Source organism: Salmo salar, chromosome ssa14 (assembly GCF_905237065.1).
Source record: "Salmo salar chromosome ssa14, Ssal_v3.1, whole genome shotgun sequence".
Taxonomy (NCBI): domain Eukaryota; kingdom Metazoa; phylum Chordata; class Actinopteri; order Salmoniformes; family Salmonidae; genus Salmo; species Salmo salar.
Window position 1 is genome coordinate 38570492 of NC_059455.1, and position 13344 is coordinate 38583835.

The 13344-nt window shown below is 45.8% G+C and overlaps 1 protein-coding gene across 6 annotated transcripts in view; it reads right to left on the bottom strand.

Annotated features, from left to right (window-relative positions):
* tcf3a (transcription factor 3a) overlaps positions 1 to 13344 on the bottom strand; it is a 44064-nt gene that overhangs the window by 23006 nt on the left and 7714 nt on the right. For all 6 annotated transcript variants that reach the window (XM_014140982.2, XM_014140978.2, XM_014140976.2 and 3 more), the window contains exons 4-7: positions 4748 to 4821; positions 2589 to 2664; positions 459 to 499; positions 88 to 217 (exon numbers count right to left, since the gene is read on the bottom strand). In XM_014140982.2, the coding sequence (XP_013996457.1) occupies positions 88 to 217; positions 459 to 499; positions 2589 to 2664; positions 4748 to 4821 (321 nt within the window). The remainder of the gene's footprint in view (positions 1 to 87; positions 218 to 458; positions 500 to 2588; positions 2665 to 4747; positions 4822 to 13344) is intronic.

Sequence of the window (13344 nt, forward strand, 5' to 3'; positions counted from 1 at the left end):
ACACCATGGAACACTGCTTTACATTGGAATGTGTGCTCCATCTTCCTTGCATTCTATGGGATAATATTCAGGGGTTTCTGTCCTTACCCATGCTCTCCTGGGTGGATCTCCTGCGAGGATTGAACTGGGAGGGGTAGAACTGGGAGCCTGACTTCAGACCCGAGGGGGACAGGGCATCAGGACTGGGCATGGGCATCTCACTGGGCATAAAGCCCGGCTACACAGGAAGAGAGAAGACCAGGTCAGTCACACAAATACTGCTAGAGACAGTAATGTTGAGAGAGGACGAGGGGTGGAGGAGAGGGGACGAGGACACAAGGGGAGCAGGAGAGAGGATGAGAAGGACGAGGGGAGCAGATGCACAATAAAAATTACTCAGCGGAAGTAACCACAGCTACAGATGGGAGAACTAGTCACAAGAGGGAAAAACCAAGTTGGAGAGAAGCGACTGATTTTACCTGTGCTCCAAAAGAAGAGTAGGGTCCTCGCTCAGCTTTGCCTGTAAAAACAGATAGAGGGACAATCAGGGCAGGACATGGTAAAAACCTTTAAAGGCCGTTTCACTCATCTCCAGCACATTAACAACCAATCTGACCTGTTCCCCTTTCTCCAGTTGGGCGCCCCTTATCTGCCACCTGCCCGCCGTGTGAGGTGCTCTATATGAAGGGTTGTATTTATGACTTTAGACAGGAGCAAAACAACTTGGCTCGTTATAGAGGGTCCGGGGGTAATTAAAGCCTAACCCCCATCTCTGCTCTCCTGACAGATCATCTGATAGACACTTAAACATGCTATAGGCCACACTAATCCCTTGGGAGAGGTTTGTTTGTGCTTGGGTGCTCCTAAACCCCTCAACCCCACCCTAACCCCCCCCCCCCAACACATTGTCATGATGGGGATGTCCAATCAGCTGAGCTTAATTAAATGGAAGGCCAGGGAGAGAACCTTTTCCAGATAGATCTAAAACATAGGCCAGGATGGAGGAAATACACTGCTCAAAAAAATAAAGGGAACACTAAAATAACACATCCTAGATCTGAATGAATGAAATAATCTTATTAAATACTTTTTTCCTTACATAGTTGAATGTGCTGACAACAAAATCACACAAAAATAAATCAATGGAAATCCAATTTATCAACCCATGGAGGTCTGGATTTGGAGTCACACTCAAAATTAAAGTGGAAAACCACACTACAGGCTGATCCAACTTTGATGTAATGTCCTTAAAACAAGTCAAAATGAGGCTCAGTAGTGTGTGTGGCCTCCACGTGCCTGTATGACCTCCCTACAATGCCTGGGCATGCTCCTGATGAGGTGGCGGATGGTCTCCTGAGGGATCTCCTCCCAGACCTGGACTAAAGCATCCGCCAACTCCTGGACAATCTGTGGTGCAACGTGGCGTTGGTGGATGGAGCGAGACATGATGTCCCAGATGTGCTCAATTGGATTCAGGTCTGGGGAACGGACGGGCCAGTCCATAGCATCAATGCCTTCCTCTTGCAGGAACTGCTGACACACTCCAGCCACATGAGGTCTAGCATTGTCTTGCATTAGGAGGAACCCAGGGCCAACCGCACCAGCATATGGTCTCACAAGGGGTCTGAGGATCTCATCTCGGTACCTAATGGCAGTCAGGCTACCTCTGGCGAGCACATGGAGGGCTGTGCGGCCCCCCAAAGAAATGCCACCCCACACCACGACTGACCCACCGCCAAACCGGTCATGCTGGGGGATGTTGCAGGCAGCAGAACGTTCTCCACGGCGTCTCCAGACTGTCACGTCTGTCACATGTGCTCAGTGTGAACCTGCCTTCATCTGTGAAGCGCACAGGGCGCCAGTAGCGAATTTGTCAATCTTGGTCTTCTCTGGCAAATGCCAAACGTCCTGCACGGTGTTGGGCTGTAAGCACAACCCCCACCTGTGGATGTCGGGCCCTCATACCACCCTCATGGAGTCTGTTTCTGACCGTTTGAGCAGACACATTCACATTTGTGGCCTGCTGGAGGTCATTTTGCAGGGCTCTGGCAGTGCTCCTCCTGCTCCTCTTTGTACAAAGGCGGAGGTAGCGGTCCTGCTGCTGGGTTGTTGCCCTCCTACGGCCTCCTCCACATCTCCTGATGTACTGGCCTGTCTCCTGGTAGCGCCTCCATGCTCTGGACACTACGCTGACATACACAGCAAACCTTCTTGCCACAGCTCGCATTGATGTGCCATCCTGGATGAGCTGCACTACCTGAGCCACTTGTGTGGATTGTAGACTCCGTCTCATGCTACCACTAGAGTGAAAGCACCGCCAGCATTCAAAAGTGACCAAAACATCAGCCAGGAAGCATAGGAACTGAGAAGTGGTCTGTGGTCACCACCTGCAGAACCACTCCTTTATTGGGGGTGTCTAGCTAATTGCCTATAATTTTCACCTGTTGTCTATTCCATTTGCACAACAGCATGTGAAATGTATTGTCAATCAGTGTTGCTTCCTAAGTGGACAGTTTGATTTCACAGAAGTGTGATTGACTTGGAGCTACATTGTGTTGTTTAAGTGTTCCCTTTATTTTTTTGAGCAGTGTATGTTCAGATCTCCTTACCCACAATTCCTGAGCCGAACATAGGGGTGGAAGCCAGGCATTCATGCTCATTGTAATGAGTTCCTTCACCATAACCCTGGAGGGAAGAAGAGAAAGAAACAGACAAAGAGAGCGATGAAGAATTCAAATCAAATGCTGCGTCTTAAAAAAGATTCAACATGACATCTACAAGCAAAATGCACTGTGCCTGTGAGCTCTTTGGACCAATCTGTTACGTCCAGATAAGACTAGTCATATGGATTCACAATATATCCACGGTGGACGATATGAGCGATATGGATTCACAATATATCCACGGTGGACGATATGAGCGATATGGATTCGCAATATATCCACGGTGGACGATATGAGCGATATGGATTCGCAATATATCCACGGTGGACGATATGAGCGATATGGATTCGCAATATATCCACGGTGGACGATATGAGCGATATGGATTCGCAATATATCCACGGTGGACGATATGAGCGATATGGATTCGCAATATATCCACGGTGGACGATATGAGCGATATGGATTCGCAATATATCCACGGTGGACGATATGAGCGATATGGATTCGCAATATATCCACGGTGGACGATATGAGCGATATGGATTCGTAATATCCACGGTGGACGATATGAGCGATATGGATTCGCAATATCTCCACGGTGGACGATATGAGCGATATGGATTCGCAATATCTCCACGGTGGACGATATGAGCGATATGGATTCGTAATATCCACGGTGGACGATATGAGCGATATGGATTCGTAATATCCACGGTGGACGATATGAGCGATATGGATTCGTAATATCCACGGTGGACGATATGAGCGATATGGATTCGTAATATCCACGGTGGACGATATGAGCGATATGGATTCGTAATATCCACGGTGGACGATATGAGCGATATGGATTCGTAATATCCACGGTGTAAGAACATGTCCATGTTGATACACTACATGACAAAAAGTTTGTGTGGACACCTGCTTGTCGAACATCTCATTCCAAAATCATGGGCATTAACATGGAGTTGGTCTCACATTTACGGCTATAGAAGCCCCCACTCTTCTAGGAAGGCTTTTAACTAGATGTTGGAACATTGCTGTGATGACTTGCTTCCATTCAGCCACAAGAGCATTAGTGAAGTTGGGCAATTAGGCCTGGCTAGCAGTTGGTGTTTCAATTCATCCCAAAGGTGTTCGATGGGGTTGAGGTCAGGGCTCAGTGCAGTCCAGTCAAGTTCTTCCACACCGATCGACACAAACCATTTTTGTATAGACCTCGCTTTGTGCATGGGGACAATGTCATGCTAAAACAGGAAAGGGCATGCCCCAAACTGTCGCCACAAAGTTGGAAGCACAGAATCGTCTAGAATGTCATTGTATGCTGTAGGGTTAAGATTTCCCTTCACTGGAACTAAGGGGACTAGTCCGAACCATGAAAAACAGCCCCAGACCATTATTCCTCCTCCACCAAACTTTACAGTTGGCATTATGCATTGGGGCAGGTAGCGTTCTCCTGGCATCCGCCAAACTCAGACTGCCAGATGGTGAAGCGTGATTCATCACTCCAGAGAACGCGTTTTCACGGCTCCACAGTCCAATGGCGGCGAGCTTTACACCACTCCAGCCGACGCTTGGCATTGCACATGGTGAACTTAGGCTTGTGTTTCGGCTGCTCGGCCATGGAAACTAATTTCATGAAGCTCCAGACGAACAATCATTGTGCTGACGTTGCTTCCAGAGGCAGTTTGGAACTCGGTAGTGAGTGTTGCAATGTGCTTCAGCACTCGGCGGTCCCATTCTGTGAGCTTGTGGCCTACCACTTCGCAGCTGAGCCATTGTTGCTCCTAGATGTTTTCACTTCACAATAACAGCAATTACAGTTGACCAGGGCAACTCTAGCAGGGCAGAAATTTGATCAACTGACTTCTTGGAAAGGTGGCATCCTATGACGGTGACATGTTGAAAGTTTGAGCTCATCAGTAAGGCCATCCTACTGTCCATGTTTGTCTATGGAGATTGCATGGCGGTGTGCTCGATTTTATACACCCGTCAGCAATGGGTGTGGCTGAAATAGCCGAATCCACTCATTTGAAGGGGTGTCCACATACAATTGCACTATGTATATATACACAAAAGTGTAGTGTGCAGTGTTCCCTTACCCGTCCCTGGTTGAAGGAAGGGCTGTTCTGTTCTCCAGATGCCCAGGGGGTAGAACCGCTTCGCTCATCCATACCTAGAACATGGAACAAAGGGTTAGACCTGAGAGGGAAAAAAGGACCAACTAAAGACTTAATCTAAATAACCCCTAGTCCCCCCACCCAAGTATTGATAGGTTTGAGTGGGTTGGAAATGTGTGCAGAATATGCCAAGGTGGAGCATTACCATAACCTCAATACCTATCCAATCTTTTCAGAGCCACACTAGTACCTAGAAGATAGAGGCTGGAGGGTGGTCTGTTCAGGCACTGCTGCTTCCGAACTGCCTGGGAGTGCTCCAAATAACCTTTGGCTGAGCACTGCTACTTCAGCTGCCAGTGTCCGCTCTGCCACTAACATGCTGACGCGGGTTGATTTTGTCCACCCACACCAGACACGATCAGGACACGCAGGTTGAAATATCAAAAATTAACTCAGAACCAACTATATTAATTTGGGGACAGGTCAAAAAAAAAAAAAATATTTATGGCAACATTTATGGCAATTTAGCTAGCTAGCTTGCTGTTGCTAGCTAATTTGTCCTGGGATATAAACATTGTGCTGTTATTTTACCTGAAATGCACAATGTCCTCTACACCGACAAAAGGGTAAACAGAGTTTGTTTCTAGTAATCGCTCCTCCTTCAGGCTTCTTCTTTAGACTTTATATGGGGGCTGGCAACCAACTTTAATTTAAGGCGCATTACCACTACCAACTGGACTGGAGTGTGGACCTCAGTTAATCTTTCAATCATCCACGTGGGTATATGCTCCTAAAAACCAATGAGGAGATGGGAAAGGTGGGACTTGCAGTGCGTCAAGCGTCACAAACAGAACCAAGTTCTATTTTAGCGCCTGGCTACGCAGACACGTGTGAGCAGTGTGGGTGCAATGATTGAAAAACATGTTAACTCAGCAAAAAAAAGAAACGTCCCTTTTTCAGGACCCGGTCTTTCAAAGATAATTCGTAAAAATCCATATAACTTCACAGATCTTCATTGTAAAGGGATTCAAAACTGTTTCCCATGCTTATTCAATGAACCATAAACAATTAATGAACATGCACCTGTGGAACGGTCATTAAGACTAACAGCTTACAGACGGTCGGCAATTAAGGTCACAGTTATGAAAACTTAGGACACTGAAAAGAGGCCTTTCAACTGACTCTGAAAAACACCAAATGGAAGATGCCCAGATTCCCTGCTCATCAGTGTGAAGATGAGGCCTGTTGTAAGGCAGGTCCTCACCAAACATCACCGGCAACAACGTCGCCTATGGGCACAAACCCACCGTCGCTGGACCAGACAGGACTGGCAAAAAGTGCTCTTCACTGACGAGGCACGGTTTTGTCTCACCAGGGGTGATGGTCGGATTCGCGTTTATCGTCGAAGGAATGAGTGTTACACCGAGGCCTATACTCTGGAGTGGGATCAATTTGGAGGAGGAGGGTCCATCATGGTCTGGGGAGGTGTGTCACAGCATCATCTGACTGAGCTTGTTGTCATTGCAGGCCATCTCAACGCTGTGCGCTACAGGGAAGACATCCTCCTCCCTCATGTGGTACCCTTCCTGCAGGCTCATCCTGACATGACCCTCCGGCATGACAATGCCACCAGCCATACTGCTCGTTCTGTGCGTGATTTCCTGCAAGACAGGAATGTCAGTGTTCTGCCATGGCCAGCAAAGAGCCCAGATCTCATTCATATTGAGCACGTCTAGGACCTATTGGATCGGCGGGTGAGGGCCATTCCCCCCAGAAATGTCCGGGAACTTGCAGGTGCCTTGGTGGAAGAGTGGGGCAACATCTCACAGCAAGAACTGGCAAATCTGGTGCAGTCCATGAGGAAGAAATGTACTGCAGTACTTAATGCAGCTGGTGGCCACACCAGATACTGACTGTTACTTTTGACCCCCCCTTTGTTCAAGGACACATTATTCAATTTCTGTTAGTCACATGTCTGTGGAACTTGTTCAGTTTGTCTCAGTTGTTGAATCTTATGTTCATACAAATATTTACACATGTTAAGTTTGCTGAAAATAAAACGCAGTTGACAGTGAGAGGACGTTTATTTTTTTGCTGAGTTTGTGTGTACAATACATTTATTTTGCGACGGGAGCAGTGTGGTCAACATGTTAGTGTGGCTAAGAGCTGTAGGAAGTTTGAATAATTAACACCAAGCATGAGGCTCCTACAATCATCCGCAAAATTTGTCATTCTCCCACTTCACTCCTTTACATTTTTCCATGGCAACGCAGTAGCAGTTAATATCCCCATCCCCTTACACCCTCTTTGCATGACAACAGACTAAGGGCTACACATTAACAGAAGGGACACAAGTCATGTAGTCCCTGGTCAAATGATTAGCATTGAAAAAGGGGAAAGTAGGGAGAGTGTTTTAAAGATTGGTGAAGCAGCAATTCTCTCCCTCCAACCTCCTCTCTTACCACTACCCAGCATCTCTGGGGGGAAGCTGTGGCTTAATTGTGGGCTGATCTGCATAATAGTGCATATTAATGAGGCTTTGCTCTATGAATATTCATATTTTTTAGTTTTGTTGTCTAATTAAAAAAACAGAGAGGCGGAGGCGAGCGGGTAGGAAGAAGACGATCAGCCATCGAGGAGAATGATGGTCCAGAGTGGAGCGAGCTGCTACATCACCGTGACAACTGATCTATAGGAGAGATGCCAGCGGAATGGCAGATGGAGGAGACGAGGGGCTTGTTGCCTCGACGTGATGTCACTCTCCATGTCAATCAGTAGTGAGGAAATGTACACAGCAGAGACATAGAACAGCACACATAAGGACCAGTCCCTTCCTCTGCTGAAAATGACAAGTGTTTCTCCTAGTCATTTCCCAGGGGGATAGCAAAGGCGCCAGCTGAACGGATAGTTCACCAGGGACCTCACGATATCACCAAACGCAGGTGCCAATACGATATGTATTATGATTCTATATGTAGTGTGATTCAATACTGTGATTTTATTGAAATTTGATGTTCCAAACATATTTCTCACCACATGTCTGCTGCAGAGGGACAAGAGAACCATGAGAAAACCAGTTTTGATCAGTCATTGAAATAAAAGTGCTGAAAACATATTGGCTCCCTGTTTAAAAAGATGAACAACAAGCTATGAATGAAAAACACTGAAGTTTTGTTGCAGGTACAGCCAACTAGCACAAAATATTGCGATATTGTCAAAGCGATACGATCAAATATAATATCCCGATATGCAACTATCAATCCACCCCCCCATCACTGAGTACAAAACATTAACACCTGCTCTTTCCATGTTTGACTGACCAGGTGAATCCAAGTCAAACCTATGCTCCCTTATTGATGTCACTTATTAAATCCACTTCAATCAGTGTAGATGAAGGGGGGGAAAACAGGTTAAAGGATTTTTAGGCTTCGAGACAATTGTGACATGGATTGTGTGTGTGCCATTCAGAGGTGGAATGGGAAAAACAAAATAATTAAGTGCCTTTGAACAGGGTATGGTAGTAGGTGCCAGGCGCACTGGTTTGTGTCAAGAACAGCAACGCTGCTGGGTTTTTCATGCTCAACAGTTTCCCGAGGGCATCAAGAATGGTCCACAACCCAAAGGACATCCACCAACTTGACAACTGTGGGAAGCATTGGAGTCAACATGGGCCAGCATCCCTGTGGAACGCTTGACACCTTGTGGAGTCCATGCCCTGATAAATTGAGGCTGTTCTGAGGGCAAAAGGGGGCGGTGCAACTCAATATTATGAAGGTGTTCCAAATGTTTGGTATTCACCCACATTTAAATGTAATCTACGGACTCAGTGATCCAATAATATATTATTTTTTAAACTTTGCGACAGCTTAGCATTTGTATCTTTTGGCATGTGCTAAACAGCTAGCCTAAAATCACCTTCTGACTACTTTTACAGACCACAGTCTAGATATCCACAAGATGCGTTAAACTTCAGGTTAACCATCTCCATAACCCTGTCGAGGGCTGCAAAGACAAACATTATGAGGACGTCCTGGTCTGGTCTCCTCCTCCTGCTAAACCAGGCCGGACCTCAGATGCCATCTTCACAAGCCACACAATCCACATTCCCCTCAAGTCAACACTATGAATGGGCGCCTAAAATGGAGTCATCTAAAGAATGTGGAAGACTTAGCATTGCCGCTGGGGTAGGAAATGAACACGGTGGGTATCCCTTAATGCTCTTTAGGAAGACTGACAGGTGCAAATGAGGGGAGATCCAGATCTGAACTGACACCATGGGGATAATGGAGAGCTCTGCAGGTACCTAGAACCCCTGGCCCCGGGCTATTCACAGATTCTCCTGGGGAGGGAAGGGTGGACAGGAAGTAAGGAGGGAATGGAGAGGAGAGGGGGTTTGGAATGCATTGAAGGAAGTGCTCTCCTAGACCTTCTGGGTTAAGTTGTAAGTAGCATCACAACTCTTATTGCAAGGTATTTTTATGGTTGTCCAGGGATTGAACTGTATTAAAAAAAAAGGTATGGAAGGAAAGTTCATTTGAACCAGGGAGATAAATATGAAGACTGTTTCACACCACACAAATGACTCACATTGAGAGGGAGAGCACAAGTGAGCAACTCTGAAGTAAAACATCAAAATAGCTTTCATGCATATTCATTACGAATTCACATTTTTTTATTCCACATTTTCCTTCTAATTAACAGAGCTGCTGATTAGTAGATGAAGGAGAGAATAAGTGACAGACTCGTCTAAGTAGAATCCTCTGTATTGCTCAAACTTCAAATGGCTTCCTCCTACAAGTCGTTTCCATGACAGCCTGATATAAGACACTACTACAACAGAGAAAACAGAGCTCCTGTCCACAAATCCCTGGTTTCACACATCCATAGAAATCGTTAGAAGAAAGGACCCCGTATTGAACTTCACATTTTAACTCTATGGACTCATTTAAAGTATGACAAATAAACCAATAATCGTGACAGCGGTTTGTCTACTATGTTGCAGAGCCATTGCTGACTAGAACAACCCTAACATACGTGAGGCAAGGACTTTACACCTTAACCGCTTTTATGGGGTTTGCTGGCGGGGAAACTTGTGTGCATGCGTGCGTACGTACGTCAGTGAATGTCTCAGAGAGCGAGAGGGTTGAGTCAGGAGAGACACGTTCACTTTAGCGAGCCTTCCCTTTAAACCCGGGTCTTGCCACCCCTTTAAGAGACTGAGGCTGGTCTATAATTAACACAGGAAGAGATAGTGGAAACGGAGCAGTCAGTCTGAGTCACTGGCTCTGAGGCTACAGGACTAAAACACAGGGAACATGCAGACACATGTACACACTTACTGGCGTACTGTCTGTCTACACTTTCTTCTTTCTCCTGTATGACAGAAATGTGAGTCACCCAGACAAGGCAAAATGACTAATAAGTATTAAGGAGCGCGATTGTGATTCAAGGAATGTCTAGAATGGAAATGCAACAGTATGGTGTGTGATGCGTTTGAAATGATTCATAAGAGCCGGTGTTAAGATGCCGAGAGGACAATATTAAACACCAATTGACATTACAAACTTCAACATGATTAGGCATGCTACTTTCATATTGAAGATATTTTTGAAATCATTGAAGTTAGAAGCTACAAGCATTAGGCTAAATCCTTCAGAAAATGCTGACCTTAGTAGCAGGCTCAACGCAACTGGAGCGCCTCTTTATATTCTGGACAATGTATGTTATGTTTAAAGCTCTGTGGTTTGAGCAGTCTGACATAGTATGCCTCTAGACCACACAAGGAATCCAATTCGTATGCAAATCTGATCGAGTTACTAAATGACCAATTCCATTTCCATTCACATGAAGGAAGCTTCCTAAAGAACAGAAAGTTCATGCAAAACACACTCTGCTCTTCTGCATTTAGCCAAAGCCAGGGTTTATAAATACCAGTTCAGATTCTCAGTTTCTGGTTGCCAGTAAATGAAACTTGGTTGGAAGTTAGGTGGCACCTCAAGGGAATCGCACATACCCACCTAATGTCAGAGAGAACCAGGGATGCATGACAACAGCTCCTACGGGTAGAAGTCTGTCCTTGACACAGATCAATGATCAGTTTACCCCTCCCCCAAAACAGACCTTAGACCAGTATCAGGGTAAATTCATCCTAATCCATGAGTCCTTGACAATAAATGGCAGCCATTTTACACCCGACAGGGATGAGCCTGAGCACCAGAGAAAAACAGCCATTTTACACCCGACAGGGATGAGCCTGAGCACCAGAGAAAAACAGCCATTTTACACCCGACAGGGATGAGCCTGAGCACCAGAGAAAAACAGCCATTTTACACCCGACAGGGATGAGCCTGAGCACCAGAGAAAAACAGCCATTTTACACCCGACAGGGATGAGCCTGAGCACCAGAGAAAAACAGCCATTTTACACCCGACAGGGATGAGCCTGAGCACCAGAGAAAAACAGCCATTTTACACCCGACAGGGATGAGCCTGAGCACCAGAGAAAAACAGCTCATCTAAATCAAAATCTATATAAAAAGGCAAAGCAGAGAAGATACTAACTAATGGTACCAAGGAGAAGGTATGGCAGAGAGATCCAGAACCTTCCCTCAGAAAGCCTCATCATTCTCATTGTGAAAATATGGGTGGGGTGAGGGGGCTGGGGGGTTCCTGGGTGAAATCATACACTGGGCCACATATGTTGCCTGCCTATCCAGTTCTCTCTCAGCGGCCAAGACCCTTTGTCTGGGCCTCTAATGAGCATTGTGGAGACCTGGGCTGAGGGCTGCAAAACAATGCCAGGAGCAGCCGTTGGATTGAGAACAGTAAGGACCTTTTGTAAACGTGCACCTTTTGTTGCTACAAAAGAAGATCTAAGTGGCACTCAAGCTGTAGTTTGGGTCCCTGGCCTCAACCCTGCCCGTCCTTTTCATCTTATTTCTTCTACTTCAATATCCTGTTTCTTTTCAGTTAGGAGCTGAAAGGACCTACAGCAACGGTTCAGAGGAGAGCGAATGAAGGTGGTGGAGGAGAGAGGATGAGGGCAAGTGATTGGGCGAAAAAGGGTTGAAGGTGGTTTGAGACCGAGAGAGGACAGTAGTTGGATGTGGAGCATGGTTCTTGTGTTGATCTTTGGATGGTTGTCAACAAGAGGATATGGGGCCTATCGAGGGATGGTGGTTGATTGGAGGTGAGGAGGAGCAAAGAAACACAGAAATAGTTTTTCTTCCACAGGGTGAGAGGTGGGGGGAGAATAGGGTCATTTCCAATCACCCCTCCGGTCTTTACACCCTCAGTAGAGCATGATGGAGAGGCAGCAGCTGAGAAGGTGAGGGAGGGGACACCTGGAAGGGGGTGGCTGGGTCAGTCTGTTTTAACTAGCTTCTTTCCCTCATTAACTTTCCTTTATGATCAATGATCTAGCAGGACAAGACAGGTGGAAGCAATATGGTGGAATGCTATCCAATCCTTTGAACCCTCACTGGTAATGAAGGACAGCATGCCATTTTAGTATTTGGAGTATTGATACAGCTACTGGGATTTGACTCCAGACAGCACTCCCCACGAGGGCAGTAAGAGGGGCAGTAGGGGGGATGGAGGGGTCAGAGGTGGGACAGTGAGAGGGTTCTAGGAAGGAATAAGAGAAAGTGTAGTTAGGCCTGTAATAGCCCATCACTGTCAAGCTGTTCCTTTAATAACCCTCAAATCAGTTTCCGCAGCCCCACAGAAATCGAATTAGCATAATTAAAATCCCCATTAAAAAAAAATCAGTTTAAGATAGATATGCAGAGGGTTTGTTGTTGCATGGGCTAAGTCCCAATCCACCAAATCCACCGCTATCGGCCTTCCGCATCTTTGGTGAAAGAGCTACAGCGGTGTTTGTCAGACCACGAGACATCACGGAAATCGTCTTCTCACAAAAACATCTGCAGCGTCGAACGGCTTGGCCTACAAACTATTATGACCCCTTTATGGATTGGTGAGACTCTCACGAACAGCACCTCTGAAAGTGTTCACATTTTGTTGTGTGACAGCCTTAACATTTATTAAATTGAGACTGTCACCGATCTACACATTATACCCCATAGTGTCAAAGTGGTTTAAAAAAGAATAGTCATGATACAATGTAAACATGTCCTGAATCAAAAACTATTCAAGCCCTTTGTTATGGCAAGCCTTAATAAATTCAGGAGTAAACATTTGCTTAACAAGTAAAATTAACTGCATGGACTCACTCGGTGTACAATGGTGTTTAACATGATTTGAATGACTACCCCATACATATCTGTAATGTCCCTCAGTAGTGTATTTCAATAACCAACAAAATACAACTAAATGTAGGTCAATCGCTCAGCCCTACTGTCTAGCAATGATCAACATCCAACTTGACAGAGCTTGAAGAATTTTTCAAAGAATATTGTGCAATCCAGGTGTGCAAAGCTCTTAGAGATTTACCAGAAAGACTGACGGCTGTAGTCGCTGAAAAAGGTGATTCTAACATGTATTGACTCAGGAGGTTGAATAATCAAGATAAGATTTATTTTTCAGACATTTTTACAAATGTTAGAATTTTTCTTCTAC